Here is a 17,352-nt window from a genome sequence, read left to right as displayed (position 1 = left end):
AATAATTAATTCAATTAATGAATTTAAAGCATTTCACTGCATGTTGTATCCTGTATGTATGTGTATGTGACAAATAAAATGTGTTAATTATATTTAGCAGAGCTCCATGTCTTAAACCTTTCAGACATAAAAATACAAATCAGAATAAAATCTAGTCTTTTTCTATCAAGTGTGTTCATTTTTGCATGACACACGCTGTATTTAAATTGTATGCTCACTTCCACTTCTCTTTTACTTTAATTTACACATTTTACTTATTTACAATATTAATGGTTATCGTGTTGCTTTATGTAAGATAAAAATAAATAAATAAAAGAAGGTTCAAATAATTTTAAAGTGGTTAATATTAAATATCACTAAAAATCTAATTGCGGTAAGGTGTTTCCTGATTGTATTATATTGAAGAGACATTATAATTGTTGTTTATAATTGTTGTTTACTTTTGGTATTTTTTAAAATAAAAAGGTGTATATCAATATTTAACACTCAAAATAGTAACAGATCATCTTTAGATCATTTTATTAGTCATGTTACAGTATATCAGAGCTTAGCTTTAAGTTTTTACACTCTTAGGCACAATAATACACATTTGATTTGCGGTCGGTTGACAGGGAATGAAAAAATTGAATGAAAAAAATCTCTATTTGACTTCATTTGTGACCTTCAATGCATGCATAAGTGTATTTTTAAAACAATTACCATTTTAATAAGCAGCACAAGGGTAGATAAAGCATTTCTAACAACTTATCTGTGTTTAATCTCTATCAAGGTGCTGACGGCTATAACATTTTAATCTTGGTAAATAAGTGACGGAGAAAGACATAAGGAAAACGATGTTGGAAAGGGGTATATAAAGGGGTAGATGCCTTCAGTAAATTGCACATAGGCACCATGGGCAAACTTCTGATTTGTGTTGGTGAGTTAGAACCTTAACATACCTTCACTTTCTTTACCACAAAATGTTATTATAGAATATTTATTATTGTACTACCTAGAAAAAGAAATGATATATGTTTATCCATTTGTTGATCTAATGTAGTCATACCATAGCAAATCTATTTTTATACTTTATCTCTAATATGCCTAAAATAAATGTAAGTCTATATAATTTCCTATTTAGAACAGCAAGCTTGAGTATTGCTAAGAATTGTACAACATAGACAACAATATTCAATTCAATTCATTTTTATTTGTATAGTGCTTTTAACAATGAATACTGTCTTAAAGCAGCTTTACACAGATAATATGGTGATAAAAATAAATATGTTCTTTATAAGTTTGTCCCTGAATATGACAATATTACATGTACAGTAGTGTCTGGTTATTGCTAATTTCACAGAATACAGCATACAGTATGTGGAAAAATTGTTGAATCTTGTCAGACTATATTAAAATTATTATTAACTTCATTTTATTCTCAGGACTGGCTCTCCTGCTGCACGCTCAGCTAGGTAAGCTTCTTGTCGAAGTAGTATTCAAATAGGTAATTCCAAACTAATTAAAATCGAAATAATTCCCAACTAACTTACTTTTGTTGTACATAGGATCCTCCTACATCCTGTCATGTTACTTCACCAACTGGGGACAGTACAGACCTGGAGCAGGAAAGTACTTCCCTGCCAACGTTGACCCATGCCTGTGTGACCATCTGATCTACGCTTTTGCTGGAATGAACAACAATGAGCTTGCAACCTACGAGTGGGATGATGTGAAACTTTACGGAGAGTTCCAGGCCTTGAAGAACCAGTAAGTTGATCTAATTTGATTTCCAACCGGGCTAAATCAAAAAGTTTTTATAATTTGTAAATCGTTTTTAAAACTTTTTTTCTCTCTACATACATTGCTTGCTCAGGTAAGGAAATGTAAACCTTCTTTATTTTCTTAACAGGAACAGCAACCTGAAGACCCTTCTGGCTATTGGTGGATGGAACTTCGGCACCGCCAAGTATGTAAAGTCTTGTTACCTTATTCACACAATGTAAAAGGCAGGTAGGACACTTACTCAGTTCTTTACTCTCTTAGATTCTCTGCTATGGTGGCATCCTCTGCTACTCGTCAGACTTTCATCAGCTCTGTGATCAAATTCCTGAGGCAGTACGAGTTTGATGGTCTGGACATTGACTGGGAGTATCCTGGTTCTCGTGGTAGCCCTCCTCAGGACAAACAGCTCTACACCACCCTGGTTCAGGTATTCATTGGCATGAAAAACTGCCCATTAACATATGGGTTTTATTGGGAGAAGTGATAGTTTTAACCAGTCAAACAGATCTAAACTTAAATTAGATAGTAATTTTGTATTCATTTCAAATCAGTAGATTTCTCATTGCCATATTCGCTTTAAATAGGAAATGATGGCTGCCTTTGTGGCTGAGGGAACACAGACCAACCGTCCTCGTCTTTTGTTGACTGCTGCTGTCGCCGCCGGCAAGGGTACCATCGACTCTGGATACCAGATTGCCCAGATTGGCCAGTGCGTATAGAATCTTTTAAGTTATTTCGACAAAGATTAGTTTCTTCTGTAAGCTGACCTTTAAATCTGTTTTCCACAGGGTTCTGGACTACTTCCATGTCATGACCTACGACTTCCATGGTACTTGGGAGCAGCAGACTGGTGAGAACAGCCCTCTGTACAGTGGACCAGCTGACCAGGGATCTTACATCTACTTCAATGTGGTAAGTGTACCTCAATTGTGAAGCCTTAAAACTAAATAGTACTTGGTCTGATTTCTGCTTAGGTCTGAATTCCTTTCTCTACTATTTTAGGACTATGCTATGAACTACTGGAAGAGCAATGGCGCCCCTGCCCAGAAGCTGCTTGTTGGATTCCCCACCTATGGACACACCTTTAAACTGGCTAGCTCTAGCAACACTGGTGTGGGAGCTCCAACTGCTGGACCTGGACCCTCTGGACCTTACACCAGGCAAAGTGGATTCTGGGCTTACTACGAGGTAAGGATTAATATATTTTTTTAATATATTTTTGACATTCTATCGAAAAGTCACAAATTTCAAATAATCCTCTCTTTCCAGATCTGTACTTTCCTGTCCCAAGGAGCCACTCAGGCTTGGGATACTCCTCAGGATGTGCCATATGCCTACAACAGCCAGAACGTCTGGGTTGGCTATGACAATATTAAGAGCTTTCAGATCAAGGTATTCTCTATTTACACAGCTCTAAATAATAATAATGGCTTGGTCAAGGTTTTTTTTTTTTTTTTGTTTAAATACATCACTCTGCATCTACTGCACTTTACACATTGATTCAGTCATCCTTTCAAAATCCTATAGATTGACTGGCTGAAGAAAAACAACTTTGGAGGTGCTATGGTGTGGTCTCTGGACCTGGATGACTTTAGTGGCACCTTCTGCAACCAGGGCAAATACCCTCTGATCAACACCATCAAGAGTGGCCTGGGAACTGGCCAAAGTGAGTTAGTTTTGCATATATACAGTATCATTTCGTAGATATAGATCTAGCTAAAAAGAAAATCTCAAACACACACACACACAGCGTTCTATTTGTTTATATTGTTCTTCCTCTTTCTAGGTTGCTCAGCTCCTGCCCAGCCTCTACCCCCTGTCACTCCTGCCCCAGCTACCGCTGCCCCTGCTCCTCCTAGCGGTGGTGGCAGCAGCGGAAGCAGCAGCGGTGGCAGCGGATTCTGCGCTGGCAAAGCTAATGGACTTTACCCTAACCCTTCCAACAAGAACCAGTTCTACAACTGCAACGGTGGCAGCACCTACGCAGAGCACTGCGCCACTGGCCTGATCTTTGATACTAGCTGCTCATGCTGCAACTGGTCATAAATCCAAGTCAATAACTTGGAATGCCTTTAGGCTGCTCTTGTCGTGATTGATCTGATTGGTGTTTAGTCCTGTTAATCTGTATTCTGCAATAAAGATGAACCAGCAAAGACAAACTTTACTTGTGGTTTCACCTTTCGAGTCATGTCCATGTCCTAAGCTGCTATAAGTTAGACTGAAAATTGTATTAGCTACTATCTACTGTAGAGATGCACAAAAGCAGGCTTGAACAAGCATCACACTGACATGTAATAAGTAATAATTTTGTTCTAAAAAAGCTTTTAATTGTAAAGTGACTAAATGTATGCATACACAAAAGTCCAGAATTCAGAAGGAGACCATTGGAAAAAAACATACACCCCCACCTCCAATAAAATGCAATTTTATAACTAAGACTAAATCAGAAAAATGTAAACACGGTCAGTTTAAACACCACTAATTCAAAATGTTCATGTGCAATAAAAAAACCTCTTGATATACAGTAAAACTGTAAAGTTTTAGGTTCAACAATACAGCAATACAAATGGTAACTGTATCAGACTGAGCTTTTGGCGAATATGTGTTGCTGTAAGCACTAATCAATGAGAAATGCAATGAAAGTGCTTCTGTTTGAAAACTCATTCATGAAATTGGAGGTTTAATATGATTAGATTTGCCAGAAGGTGTTGATTAGCCTAAAAAACAGTCCCTGACAGTATTTCCATCTGATTGATATAGTATTGTTTCTATAGTAAATGTGTTATCAAAGAAAAAGTTTTGTGTACGAAGTCTTCAGTGTCAGTGTTATATTTGATATCTTTCTGAAACAGTAAGGTAATGTGTAATTTGATTTATTTTATATAATAATTAGCATGTTTTTCATCCAAAGCTTGGGGAATCTTTAATAACGACTGTTATACACTTTTAGGCAGTTTATTAGAAAAGCTCATAATTTACTGAAGGGGTATTCTGTATTATTAGTATGTTAATGTGTGTTACTGGGTATCTTGCAGCACAACCTGCCAAACAAAAATATTTAGCTAACAGCAGTTCTGGTGTCAGAAACCAAACACTGTCTCCCATTTTGTTCCTGGACAATTGTCAGTAATTGTATCTGTATACATTCTAAATGAGCTCCATGGCATATGCAGATGATAAACTACCATCCACAAAGCATTGCCATCTTAAATGACAAAATGATGGATGCAAAATCTGACTCAAAGGAATATCTTACAATCTGGTGGTGTTCTGATTTGAGATTACAAAGACATTTGTGTCTTTTGTATCTCGGCGAACATAACGATCGGTCCTGTGGCATTCCAGGTAAGGACCCCAGTCTTCAGTGGGTGAGGATGTTGATTTGAGCCGCTGTGGGAAAATACTCATATCTGTCAAATGTCTTGGTATCAATGATAAAACAAATGTATTCTAGTGTATTATATTCATCAGATATATTTTATTTCAAGAGATTTTACAAATAGGTTTCAAGTAATGCATTATTATTATTATTATTATTATTATTATTATTATTATTATTATTATTATTGAAGTCTTGTTGCATTCTCATTTTTAAAAACACACAAAAAGCATCTGTCCTACCTGCCACAGGTTTCCGCTAGCTTTCATTATCTTCCAGACAGCAACAATTGGGATCCACATAAGGCAGAAGGCTGTCATACACCAGCCCAGAGCAATGCCCCACTGCGGATATTCCACTGAGCCGTATGTGGGAGCATTAAACGTGTACACTGACCAGACAAGAATGACCTGCAAAAAATGTTTTGACTTAAGCAAACTTCCAAATCCCTCTATTATTTTATTATTTTTATTATTATTATTATTTGAATAATACGTTTTAGAGTTTGCATATAATACACACAAGGAGAACAGCAGGAGTGATAAAAAACCAGCAAGCCCTCCACCACACCCAGAAGAGGGTGCTCTTGGTCCCAATCATCATTTCAATGTCTTGTATAAATCGGTTTCCACCTGAAAGCAGTATTTTCAGTTCTGAATTAAACTGACCAGTCTGCAAAATCACAAGTATAGTCAATTTATGTTAGAATTTTTATACTGACCATATAACCAGGTGAGACCGAAGACTTCCAGCAATCCAGCAACTAGGAGAATCCATCCAGCACAGAAGGTGTCTATCAGATTCACCCAGTATATACCCGCCTTGAAAGATAACATATCTGTATGAAATATTTTGTATTTGATTCCTAAAATATTTCCCATGAGAATTTAGAAAAGACAAACTTACCCCAGTGACACATGGCAAGCCAAACAGGAAGAGAATGATACAAATTACTACAGTAATGGGGCCTCGTTTAGATTTTAAGATTCTTGGGAATGCATCTTGGAGGCATGTTGTGATCACCTCTGCCAGACAGATTATATTTAATCCAGACAGTTAAAACAGATTGATATTTTTTATCCAGAGACACAATGCATGCAGAGAACACATGCTAGGCTTGTGTTTAGTAACTGACGGATGAAAAATATAAAATTTCTTAAATTCTGAAATAATAACACACATGCACTTACATAGTGTAGTTATATGTTCTCCAAAGAAAAATCTTATCCGCATATATTCTTGAATATAAGCAACATGCCTACCTATCCCAGCAAACTGAGAGTCCAGACCAAGAGTTATTAGCATGAAGAAGAACAGGATTGACCACAGCGGAGATACAGGAAGTTTGGAAAGGGCATCAGGGTAAGCAATGAAAGCCAGTCCGAACTCTTAAAATGAGAAGGCGAACAAGCATATTCTTACTTTCGGGCATTGCTCATTAGTCATTCAATGATCCTGATTATACTTCAAAGAACTATTCTGAAAGTTATAGCCATCCAACCATCCTATATTTTCACCTTGGAAGCCATTAATAGTTAATAAGTATAAGAATTAATAAGAGTACCTAAGATTCTATTTACAAATGGTTTTGTGTTTCATGCTTTCTTTTTTCCACAAAGAGTTTGTGTAATTTGTTTCACATCTCGCAAAATTTTCAAGCAAAAAAAAAAATATAAATTTACTACAGAAACAGAGAGAATTAAAACTTACCAGCTTGTGCAACCTCTGACACTGGTTTCTTATAGATATGTGCCATGTGTCCAAGGATGGAAAATATGGCAAAGCCAGCAAAGATGCTAGTACTGCAGTTTGTGATGCACACTATAATGGTGTCTTTGTAGGAGTTGTTATAAAATTTGTTGTAGGAACTCAGTGCTGTTAGACCACCCCATGCAATAGACAATGAGAAGAATATCTGAGTGGCTGCATCCTTCCAAACCTGTATGAGTGAAGAACGCAGACAAGATCTAATGAAAAAAACTATAAGGATATAAATCATTTTTCAAGATAGAAAGACACTGGTTTTAGAGACATAGGTGTAATTGATGAATCTTGCCTCAGCCTCAGACAGTTTTGTAAGGTTAGACTGGGTGCCAATGTAATAGTCAATTCCATCTCTCGCACCCTCCAGAGTAACGCCACGTATGAGTAGGATAATCAGGACAGCGTATGGGAATGTGGCCGTGAAATACACAACCTGAAAGGTGTATAAATGTTAGTTATCATGGGCATTTAATCAAACAGCCTCTACTGAAATACTAATGATGGTTGTAATCTGTTTCAGTCTACACTGTGAATTTACTTAGCTAATGCCTAACTGTTCTCAATCTAGTATATTAAGTATTGATCAATGTTTGTTACTATGTGGTACTCACTTTCCCAGAAGATTTAATGCCTTTGTAAAGAGCAGCAGCAATCAGGATCCAACCCAGTAGAAGGCAGAGGGCCAAGTGCCAGACCACTGGCCCTGTCTCATCCATACTGCTAGTGCGCTGAAGAGCAACTTGGCTATATGACACATTATTTATGGTAACTTCAAAAATTTTAAACATAGTATAATATATAGCACAAAACTTGTACACATGTGTACTGGCAGTGAGCAAAATGTCTTACTATTTTCTGAGGACCTTCTATTGACATTATTATTAGATTTAGATAAATTAAGTGTACAGGCATTATACCTAAATCTAACTTTAATCTTAACTTTAATAACCAAAAGAAAGCATTTTGTATACAAAATAAAACAAATGCCTCATACTTTTCCTGTCAGTCATTCTTTCCTATACTTTCATTTTTACTATAGGGTGAAAAAAGGAGATATAAACTCACTCCCAATACTGCTCACTGATGCTCTTTAATGGTGCATTAATCCAGAACTCTTCTGTACAGTTTTGATTAACATCAGCCAACATGCTCACGTTTCCAGACACAAGGCTCAAGTTGTAGGCAGTCATATTGCAATATTCTGTTAAGATATAAAAAAAAGAAAAAGAAAAGGGAAATGCAGTGGTTTGTAACAGCAGTGGTCACTATAGCTCCTGGCCATAGTTAAGCATTGCCTGCAAGTGGTACACAATTGCCTGTGGGGATTTCCATAAGTCGCCGAGGGTCACGTTTTCCCCAGACCTTTTCTTTGAAGAAAGTTTGAAGAAGTGTCCAGGGAAGGTACACCATTAATCAGGTTTTAGGTTCAGTCAGTTTAAAACGAGGAGTAAAATTCCACCCAAAAAAATGCGGTTACTCATGTTAAGTTAGAAATGACATTAGTTCATGACATTTCTGTGAAAACAGATACACCCTACAGTGCACTGTATTGAGTAACATACATGTCATTTCAGTAACAGTGATGTGACAAACCTTTAATAGTGCTGTTGCAGGCCACCTCTGACCAGCTTGAGCAATCACTCCAGGGCAGTGGAAACCGAAATGATGCAAACATGTAGTAGATGCTATATGCAATGACAACGTTGTAGTAAATAGCAACAAAAGTGCTAACCAGCATCATAGTTATGCCAACACCTAAAAAAAAAAAAGAACAAAATACATAGTCAGTATTGTTGTCATATAAGGGTTGCATTTGTTTCTCTACTAAGCATGAGAAACAAATTAAAAAACACAAAGATTAAAATTGAAAATGCATATTACTTTATCCTCATTTATCCTCATTTTGAGAATTTTCAGTATTCTCATTTTGTTAATGTATTTAGGAAGCATCTATAGGATAAATGGCAGCACATGCTTTCACATTTTCCTTTAATCTACATTCTATCACCATCATAAAAAAAAAAACCCAAATCATTTGGATTATACAAAGTAAAAAAACATTACTATAATTAATGTATATGAAAACTATTGCTCCTTTTTATTACTATTATGTATCGCCCAAAAATAAATGTCAACCTAAACTACAACAGGAAACTGCTCTTCTTATGCCTACACACACAAAAATTACTACATTTTCATATCATTTAGTTACTTCTGTTGACCACGTTCGCTATTCGCAAATACAAGCAGATGAGAAAAGTAAAAGTACAAATAAAAAAACAGTTTGACAAGCCTCTGGAATAAACACAATTCTTTCAATGGTATTTCCAAAATTGTGTTAAAGCTATTTTATCCCCAATGATATTCAAATCCCAGTCCCACCAGACCTCTTGGAGCCACAATGTTCACATTCACCTGTTCATTACATTTTGTTTTGCTCTTCAAAAGTTAAATTTCTCTACTGGTTTGTTTTTTTCCAACATATATAATGGATTTTCTATTTTTCTTTAGTCAAGACACCCTGTTTACAGTTTCTTTCATGGTTTTCATTCCTTCTCTGTTTTCCAAATACTCTTTTTTTTCAGCCATTTTCGATCATTGTTTCAACTGATTGGTGTTGAATCATGGATTTTATAATTCCAGTTGTCTCAGTTTGTCAAAGTCTGACAATTTGTTGACAAGTGTATTAATGATGGTAGTGTAGAGTACTCTTTAATACTTGCTTGTAAAATATTCTACTGCATATGACTGGGTTGCGATAAACCGTAGATCACATAACTTACAATATTTTTAATTTAAGCAATGAATTCAGTGAACCCTCATGTCCTGTGGATGGGGTGGGGAACATTCTGGAAATGACCACTCCCATTATTACAGAATGTTTTAGAGAAGGATAAAGAAAAAAAAAAAACTTGTATTGATTTCCAGTGGCTTTTCAAATGGATTTAAACCATGCCATTTTTAGCCCTTTTGTCACATATCTATGCACTGATTTATATTTCTAAAGGAGCAACAGACCATTCAGATAGAAATATTGTCATTGTGTAAAATATTTTACAGTACAAGTATATAATATTACAATCACTGATTGGGCAATAAGAAACTGGTACCTACCTTGCAACATTGGCACAGCTTTCCACATGTTAATGGGTCCCTGACTACAAAACTGTCCAATAGAGCTCTCCATGAAAAAGAGTGGAAGCCCTGCAACTGACAGCATGATCACATAGGGGATGAGGAAGGCTCCTAAAAACAGAGAATTGAAAGGAAATATAGATGACAATTTTGTTTACTAGGCTATATTATCCTACATAGACCTGTCCTTTACAGCTTTTGTGTCTCAGTTTTTAACTTGGGTTCCTGTCTGTGAGGAGTTCGACCTGTGTGTGTGTGTGTGTGTGTGTGTGTGTGTGTGTGTGTGTGTGTGTGTGTGTGTGCAAACTCCTCTGCAAATCCATCCATATGGCACTCAGTGTTTTGCAGCAGCAACCTTCAATTAAACTTACATGACAAAATATATTGCATCACAACCCAGCCATAACATCATAACACAATGTGAAACTTAAACATAAATAATACTAATACAATGGAAATAGATCACACATATTACATAGTGTTCACAATAGTATGTCTTAAATTTTTTTTTTATTTTTTTTTTATAAATAATAATGCACTTTTATGTCAGTCACAAAATCTAATCTGGGAGTCGTTATTATCTTAATTATTTATAAGCTCTTCATTATACCACCAATAGGTCCATTTTTTTTTAACCCAGCATTATGACCGAGGAGTAAGCAGGTGGTGCTTGTCATACGCAGCCGATGTCTAAATGTGTGTCATGAAGGTGATATAGATATAAGAGAAACATAGCACTCATAATTGTAATGATGGTTCGCATAACATTTGATGATAGGGCAAGTTTGCTCTAGATAGACCTATTATATTCATTACTGCTGTATTTATGCTAACTGCTTTGTACATCAGCTTATGACAGGGTGTTTTCCGCAGACATGCGTTACATAATGACGCAGGGTTCAAACAAATATGGACATTAAGTAAAGAGTTTATTATATAATTATCGCAAACTGGTAGCATGTAAGGTTGATATAAGGGTTGCAAAAATACATTATAAAAATACCCATCTTAAACAAAAAAAAAATTATTTAAAAAAATCAAAGTAAATCATAAATGTACTGATTTTTAGTGCATTGGGTAAATAATGCATCTTGTCTATTAACAGACTTGGAGATTTACTGTGTAAGAATAGGCTTTTATAAAAGGTTAGTTTTAGTATTAATTCATTCTGTAAATTTCATTAGCAGCATTAATTCTTGTTAAGAAAATGTAGATTAATTTAAATTATACATATTGGTTGAAGGCTCTTTTTTTATTTCCAGGATTATTTCAGGCCCTTCTGTTTTCCAGCACCACCCCAATGCCAAATTATTACTGTATGTAACAAAGGATATATTATACATACAAATCAAACATACATTTACATATTTACTGATGTATACACCAATCAGCTGTAACATTAAACAACCTGCTAAAACATTGTGTTGTACAGCACTTTTGGCTACAAACTAAAAAATGTCCCAAGTTACTTATATAGCCTAAAGGGAAGCAACATGTTAATACATAACTATTTCCATTATGAATGGCTATACGTATATTACTCAGGAGTGTTAATGTATACACTCTGCTAAGGATTAGTGGATATATTAATTGATCAGAGGCTGTTAAGGTATACACTATGCTAAGAATTAACACACATATTAATTCATCATATTAAAAGCACTGAAAAGCAGTTTATTCATTTATAGGTTTGTAGACATTATAGAAAAAGTGTTCCAGATACACATTGGTGAAACCATGCACACTCACCGCCACCATGTTTGTACGCAAGGTATGGGAATCTCCATACGTTTCCAAGCCCGACTGCATATCCAATCATAGATAACAGATATTCCCTCTTATTGCTCCAGTTCCCTCTTTCTGTATTTTCATCCTTGCTTCCAACTTGGAAGTCTGTGTTCTTACCAGCATTGTTTTCCTAACACAGTTAAACAAGGTGCACATTAAAACACACATAGAATAATATCAGTTGACATAAAAAATGTCAATACAATTCAAAGCTGTTTACCTGATCAAGTGCAATGCGGTTTGTGAGCACTAAATGTGTGATGTTGTGCTCCTTCATACTTGAACGCAGCACAGAGTAGTGATGAACATGAATGGGAGTGTAAACATTGAAGTCAAGGCATTTTTATAACCACATACCTCCTCCCTCTGAAGGCATTAGTGAATAACAAAACATTACATTAGAGATATTAACATATTTCAAGAGAAAAAAAAATATTAGCTATTTAACCCTTTCTAAACCCCCCCTCCACCCCCTTTATCCTTTTTACATTTATTAGAATGTGTTTCAAGTTTGGGGGCTGGGAACGACTTAATAACTCATCTCAAGACACTGAAAAGTAAACACCTTTAACTGTTTTAAGGTCAAGAAATAGTGGACATGGGCACCTTTCAATATTATTATTCTTTAGTCAAATACAGTCAAATAGTTTGGAAAAAATATTTTAGTAATTATATTTTATACTGTATTATCTAGGCTTGTGCAAATATATCTTATGACTAGACACTTATGACTCAGTAACACTATCTGCTCTATTATATGTATAATCTGCTTAAAGACAATTACAATTTATCAAAAACATTTATTCCTCTTAATTATAATTGCTTTCCCCTAAGGTTTATATTATAAAATGTTCTGAAACCATGAACATTTGAAGAGCACTTGGTTTTAATACTGTATATAACTTTGAAGGAAGCAAATCAGTCTGTCTCTTATCTTGGTAAAAGATAATGCTGAGATATTGACACATATGTCTGAAAAAATTGGAACTTGACTTCCCTTTGCTTTTCAGGCTCTTTGAATTGTGTATGTGTTCTTGATGAGCATCTGGAATGTAAATAATTAATTATTACAATGTAAAAATAATCATAACGAGAAATTATTCAACTGAGTATTTTTTTACTTTGCAGCTAATTATAGTGCTCATAGATAATGCACATAGAAAACACCTGGTCACAGTGTTGTGTGAGTTTAACATGAGTCAAACGTGGTATTATGGTGGGTTGGTGAAGCCGTTATTATAGTAATTTGCAGCCTTAGAAAAATATAATTAACCTTCGGTGACATCAGAAAAATGGGGCTTGCATGTATAAGAAACGTTGCTTGGAATATTGACAATATTAATGAGATTATTAAGTTCTAACTGCAAACATTTACACTAGTAATATTAGAGAGTAATCCAGTCAGTGTTTTGGTACCGCACAGTGAATTACACTGACGAAAGAGATTCTTTAGGAAATCTCAGCTTTAACAGGTAACAACTGTTATTCAAGGTTAATTTGAAAGCGCCCTTCAGTCTATATGTTTTATTAAATTGGACATAGACATAAAATAGACACTTCAGCTAACCCAGAAAATATTTGTGTGAGTTAGCGAATTTATTTTATGCCCCTTGTGGCTCTAATCCTGTGTGGGATGGCCCCCCTATTATGCTCATGACAAAGTGTTATTAAGGAATTTACTATGGACAAATGGCCTGAAACTCCATCCACATCAAGTCCAAAATGCTGACTGACAGCTTTGTGAGCAGTTTTGTTTGAATTATGACCAACACGAGTGTTTGACTAACACCTTATTTCAGACTCAAACAATACTGATAAGTATCCATTGTGCAATTTCGCAATCTCAGGCTGCAGCTAAGTACACTATGGGCAAATCACAAAATGCTTTCTATTTGCTCTCTCCCTTTCCTATTAGTTTTGTAGTTCAGTAATATTTGACATTTTAATAATTATTGAAAAACCCAGCCATTAGGGAGGCACAAGCCAGTGCATTCTTAGTGCCGGTCCCAAGCCCGGGTAAATGGGGAGGGTTGCGTTAGGAAGGGCATCCAGCGTAAAACATATGCCAAATCAAATATGCGGATCACAAATGAGAATTTCATACCGGATCGGTCGAGGCCCGGGTTAACAACGACCGCCACAGGTATCGTTAGCCGACAGGGTACCGGTGGAAATTGGGCTACTGTTGGCCGAAGGAGGAGAAGGAGAGGAGGAAGGCGTCTACAGAGACGGCAGGGAAAGGAGCAGTGTAGGAGAGTGGAGGTTAGGGTTGGTACTTTAAATGTTGGTACTATGACGGGAAAGGGAGAGAGGTAGCTGATATGATGGAGGAGAAAGGTAGATATGCTGTGTGTTCAGGAGACCAAGTGGAAAGGGAGTAAGGCCAGGAACATTGGAGGTGGATTTAAACTGTTTTATCATGGTGTGGATGGAAGAGAAATGGTGTAGGGGTGATTCTGAAGGAAGAGTACAGTAAGAGTGTAGTGGAGGTGAAGAGAGTTTCTGATAGGGTGATGATCGTGAAGGTGGAAGTTGAAGGGATGATGATAAATGTCATCAGTGCCTATGCTCCACAAGTTGGCTGTGAGATGGAGGAGAAGGAAAGATTCTGGAGTGAATTAGATGAAGTGGTAGATGGTGTACCTAGGAAAGAACGGTTGGTGATTGGGGCGGACTTTAATGGGCATGTAGGTGAAGGGAACAGAGGTGATGAGGAGGTGATGGGTAGGTATGGTTTTAAGGAGAGGAATGTGGAAGGGCAGATGGTGGTAGATTTTGCTAAAAGGATGGAAATGGCAGTGGTGAACACTTATTTTAAGAAGAAGGAGGATCATAGGGTGACGTATAAGAGTGGAGGAAGGTGCACACAGGTGGACTATGTGCTATGCAGGAGATGCAACCTGAAGGAGATTGGAGACTGTAAGGTGTTGGCAGGGGACAGTGTAGCTAGACAGCATCGGATGGTGGTCTGTAGGATGGTTGTGGAGGCGAAGAAGAAGAGGAGGAGAGTGAGGACTGAAAGAAGAATAAGATGGTGGAAACTGAAGGAGGAAGAGTGTAGTGTGAGGTTCAGGGAAGAGGTCAGAGAGGCTCAGTGGTGTTAAGGAGGTGTTGGATGATTGGGCAACTACTGCAGGAGTGATGAGGAGGCAGCTAGAAAAGTACTTGGTGTGACATCTGGAAATAGAAAGGAAGACAAGGAGACGTGGTGGTGGAATGAGGAAGTGCAGGAGAGCATAAGGAGAAAGAGGTTGGCAAAACAGAAGTGGGATAGACAGAGTGATGAGAAAAGTAGGCAGGAGTACAAGGAGATGCCGCAGCAGGTTAAGAGGATGTGGCGAAAGCCAAGGAAAAGGCATATGAGGAGCTGTATGAGAGGTTGGACACTAAGGAAGGAGAAAAGGATTTATACAGATTGGCCAGGCAGAGGGACCGAGCTGGAAAGGATGTACTGCAAGTTAGAGCAGTAAAGGATGGAGAGGAAATGTGTTGACTAGTGAGGAGAGTGTGTTGAGAAGGTGGAGGAGTATTTTGAGCAGCTGATGAATGAGGAAAATCAGAGAGAGAAGGTTGGATGATGTGGAGTTGGTGAAGCAGGATGTAGATAGGATTAGTAAGGAGGAAGTGAGCAGCGATTAAGAGGATGAAGAGTGGAAAGTCGGTTGGACCAGATGACATACCGGTAGAAGCGTGGAGATGTTTAGGAGAGATGGCAGTGGGTTTTGACCAGATTGTTTAACAGGATTTTGGAAGGTGAGAAGATGCCTGAGGAATGGAGAAGAAGTGTGCTGGTACCGATCTTTAAGAATAAAGGAGATGTGCAGACCTGCAGTAACTACAGGGGAATTAAGTTGATCAGTCACACCATGAAGTTATGGGAAAGAGTAGTGGAAGCCAGGCTGAGAGAGGAGGTGACCATCTGTGAGCAACAGTATGGTTTCATGCCGAGGAAGAGCACCACAGATACCTTATTTGCTTTGAGAATGTTGATGGAGAAGTATAGAGAAGGACAGAAGGAATTGCATTGTGTATTTGTGGATTTAGAGAAGGCCTAAGACAGGGTGCCAAGAGAGGAGTTGTGGTATTGTATGAGGAAGTCAGGTGTGTCAGAAAAGTATGTGAGGGTGGTGCAGGACATGTATGAGGACAGTGTGACAGCAGTGAAGTGTGCAGTAGGTGCGACAGACTGGTTTAGGGTGAAGGTTGGACTGCATCAAGGATCGGCCCTGAGCCCTTTCCTGTTTGCAGTGGTGATGGACAGGTTGACGGACGAGGTCAGACAGGAGTCTCCTGGACTATGATGTTTGCGGATGATATTGTGATTTGTTGTGAGAGTAGGGAGCAGGTTGAGAAGAGCCTGGAGAGGTGGAGATATGCGCTGGAGAGAAGGGGAATGAAACTCAGTAGGAGTAAGACAGAATACATGTGTGTGAATGAGAGGGAGGGCAGTGGAGTGGTGCAGTTGCAGGAGAAGAGCTGGAGAAGGTGGAGGAATTCAGGTACCTGGGGTCAACAGTGCAAAGTAATGGAGAGTGTGTTAGAGAAGTGAAGAAAAGAGTGCAGGCAGGGTGGAGTGGGTGGAGAAGAGTGACAGGAGTGATTTGTGATAGTAGGGTATCTGCAAAATGAAAGGGAAAGTTTATAGGACTGTGGTGAGACCTGCGATGTTGTATGGATTAGAGACAGTGGCATTGAGTAAAAGACAGGAGATGGAGCTGGAGGTAGCAGAGCTGAAGATGTTGAGGTTTTCGTTGGGAGTGACGAGGATAGATAAGATTAGAAATGAGTTTATTAGAGGGACAGCGCATGTAAGATGTTTTGGTGACAAGGTGAGGGAGGCGAGATTGAGATGGTTTGGACATGTGCAGAGGAGGGACATGAATTATATTGGTAGAAGAATGCTGAGGATGGAGCCACCAAGAAGGAGGTTCATGGATGTGGTGAGGGAAGACATGCAGGTAGTTGGTGTAAAAGAGGCAGATGTGGAGGACAGGGTGGTATGGAGACGGATGATCCGCTGTGGCGACCCCTAATGGGAGCAGCCGAAAGAAGAAGAAGAAGAAGAATTATTGAAAAGTTACTTATTGCAGAGATGTTTGTACCTGCTCTTGATATTAACCAGATTTATCTGTGAACCATCTCTGGGTAGAACACACACAAACATTATATATTACATTATGTAACTATGACCCAGGCCAGCTGGTCCAGTATCTTCAGGGCTTTGTACTGACCTTTAGGGACCCAGACCCCTAGGAACCCATTCAAACCTCCTTACCAGAAATCTGTACCCCACATTTTGTGTTCTGTATTTTTTTCAAAATCTAGAGAAAAGCCTTCCCAGATCAGTAGAGGATCATTTAACAGCAAAGGGTTTACAAGTCTATATTAATGGCCATAGTTATCTTTATTTCCAAAGCAGACAAATTGGAAAGAGGAATGATGGTCAATAACAGGCAGTGATCGCCAAACACACTTTTTTTTAGGACAAACTAGATAAAGAGGACAGAAACATTCCTCAATTAATA

General features: G+C 37.7%; 2 protein-coding genes across 5 annotated transcripts in view; one reads left to right on the top strand and one right to left on the bottom strand.

Annotated features, from left to right (window-relative positions):
- The window catches only part of LOC124402119 (acidic mammalian chitinase-like), a 74,196-nt gene extending 70,209 nt beyond the window's left edge, over positions 1–3,987 (top strand). For all 3 annotated transcript variants that reach the window (XM_046874813.1, XM_046874812.1, XM_046874811.1), the window contains exons 4-14: positions 770–916; positions 1,422–1,451; positions 1,545–1,746; positions 1,889–1,945; positions 2,023–2,188; positions 2,346–2,470; positions 2,550–2,673; positions 2,764–2,949; positions 3,031–3,153; positions 3,289–3,427; positions 3,548–3,987. In XM_046874813.1, coding sequence (XP_046730769.1) covers positions 892–916; positions 1,422–1,451; positions 1,545–1,746; positions 1,889–1,945; positions 2,023–2,188; positions 2,346–2,470; positions 2,550–2,673; positions 2,764–2,949; positions 3,031–3,153; positions 3,289–3,427; positions 3,548–3,807 — 1,437 coding nt within the window. In that variant the 5' untranslated portion in view covers positions 770–891 and the 3' untranslated portion in view covers positions 3,808–3,987. The remainder of the gene's footprint in view (positions 1–769; positions 917–1,421; positions 1,452–1,544; positions 1,747–1,888; positions 1,946–2,022; positions 2,189–2,345; positions 2,471–2,549; positions 2,674–2,763; positions 2,950–3,030; positions 3,154–3,288; positions 3,428–3,547) is intronic.
- Positions 3,988–4,066: 79 nt separating this feature from the next.
- Positions 4,067–12,185, bottom strand: slc6a14 (solute carrier family 6 member 14). Of its 2 annotated transcripts, XM_046874809.1 has the most exons (14): positions 12,048–12,185; positions 11,789–11,957; positions 10,019–10,150; positions 8,498–8,659; positions 7,970–8,105; positions 7,516–7,648; positions 7,197–7,337; positions 6,851–7,079; positions 6,403–6,528; positions 6,047–6,165; positions 5,862–5,961; positions 5,663–5,772; positions 5,383–5,550; positions 4,067–5,151 (listed from the first exon to the last, which is right to left on the bottom strand). In XM_046874809.1, the coding sequence occupies exons 1-14, from the start codon at positions 12,102–12,104 to the stop codon at positions 5,014–5,016; spliced, it is 1,920 nt and encodes a 639-aa protein (XP_046730765.1). In that variant the 5' UTR covers positions 12,105–12,185; the 3' UTR covers positions 4,067–5,013. The 2 variants fall into 2 exon arrangements, with proteins under 2 accessions (XP_046730765.1, XP_046730766.1); XM_046874810.1 differs by lacking the exon at positions 6,047–6,165 and having other exon boundaries at positions 5,862–5,933.
- Positions 12,186–17,352: the final 5,167 nt, after the last annotated feature.

The sequence above is a fragment of the Silurus meridionalis genome, chromosome 19 (genome assembly GCF_014805685.1).
Source record: "Silurus meridionalis isolate SWU-2019-XX chromosome 19, ASM1480568v1, whole genome shotgun sequence".
NCBI classification, from domain to species: domain Eukaryota; kingdom Metazoa; phylum Chordata; class Actinopteri; order Siluriformes; family Siluridae; genus Silurus; species Silurus meridionalis.
This window is presented reverse-complemented; position numbering and strand designations above follow the sequence as displayed.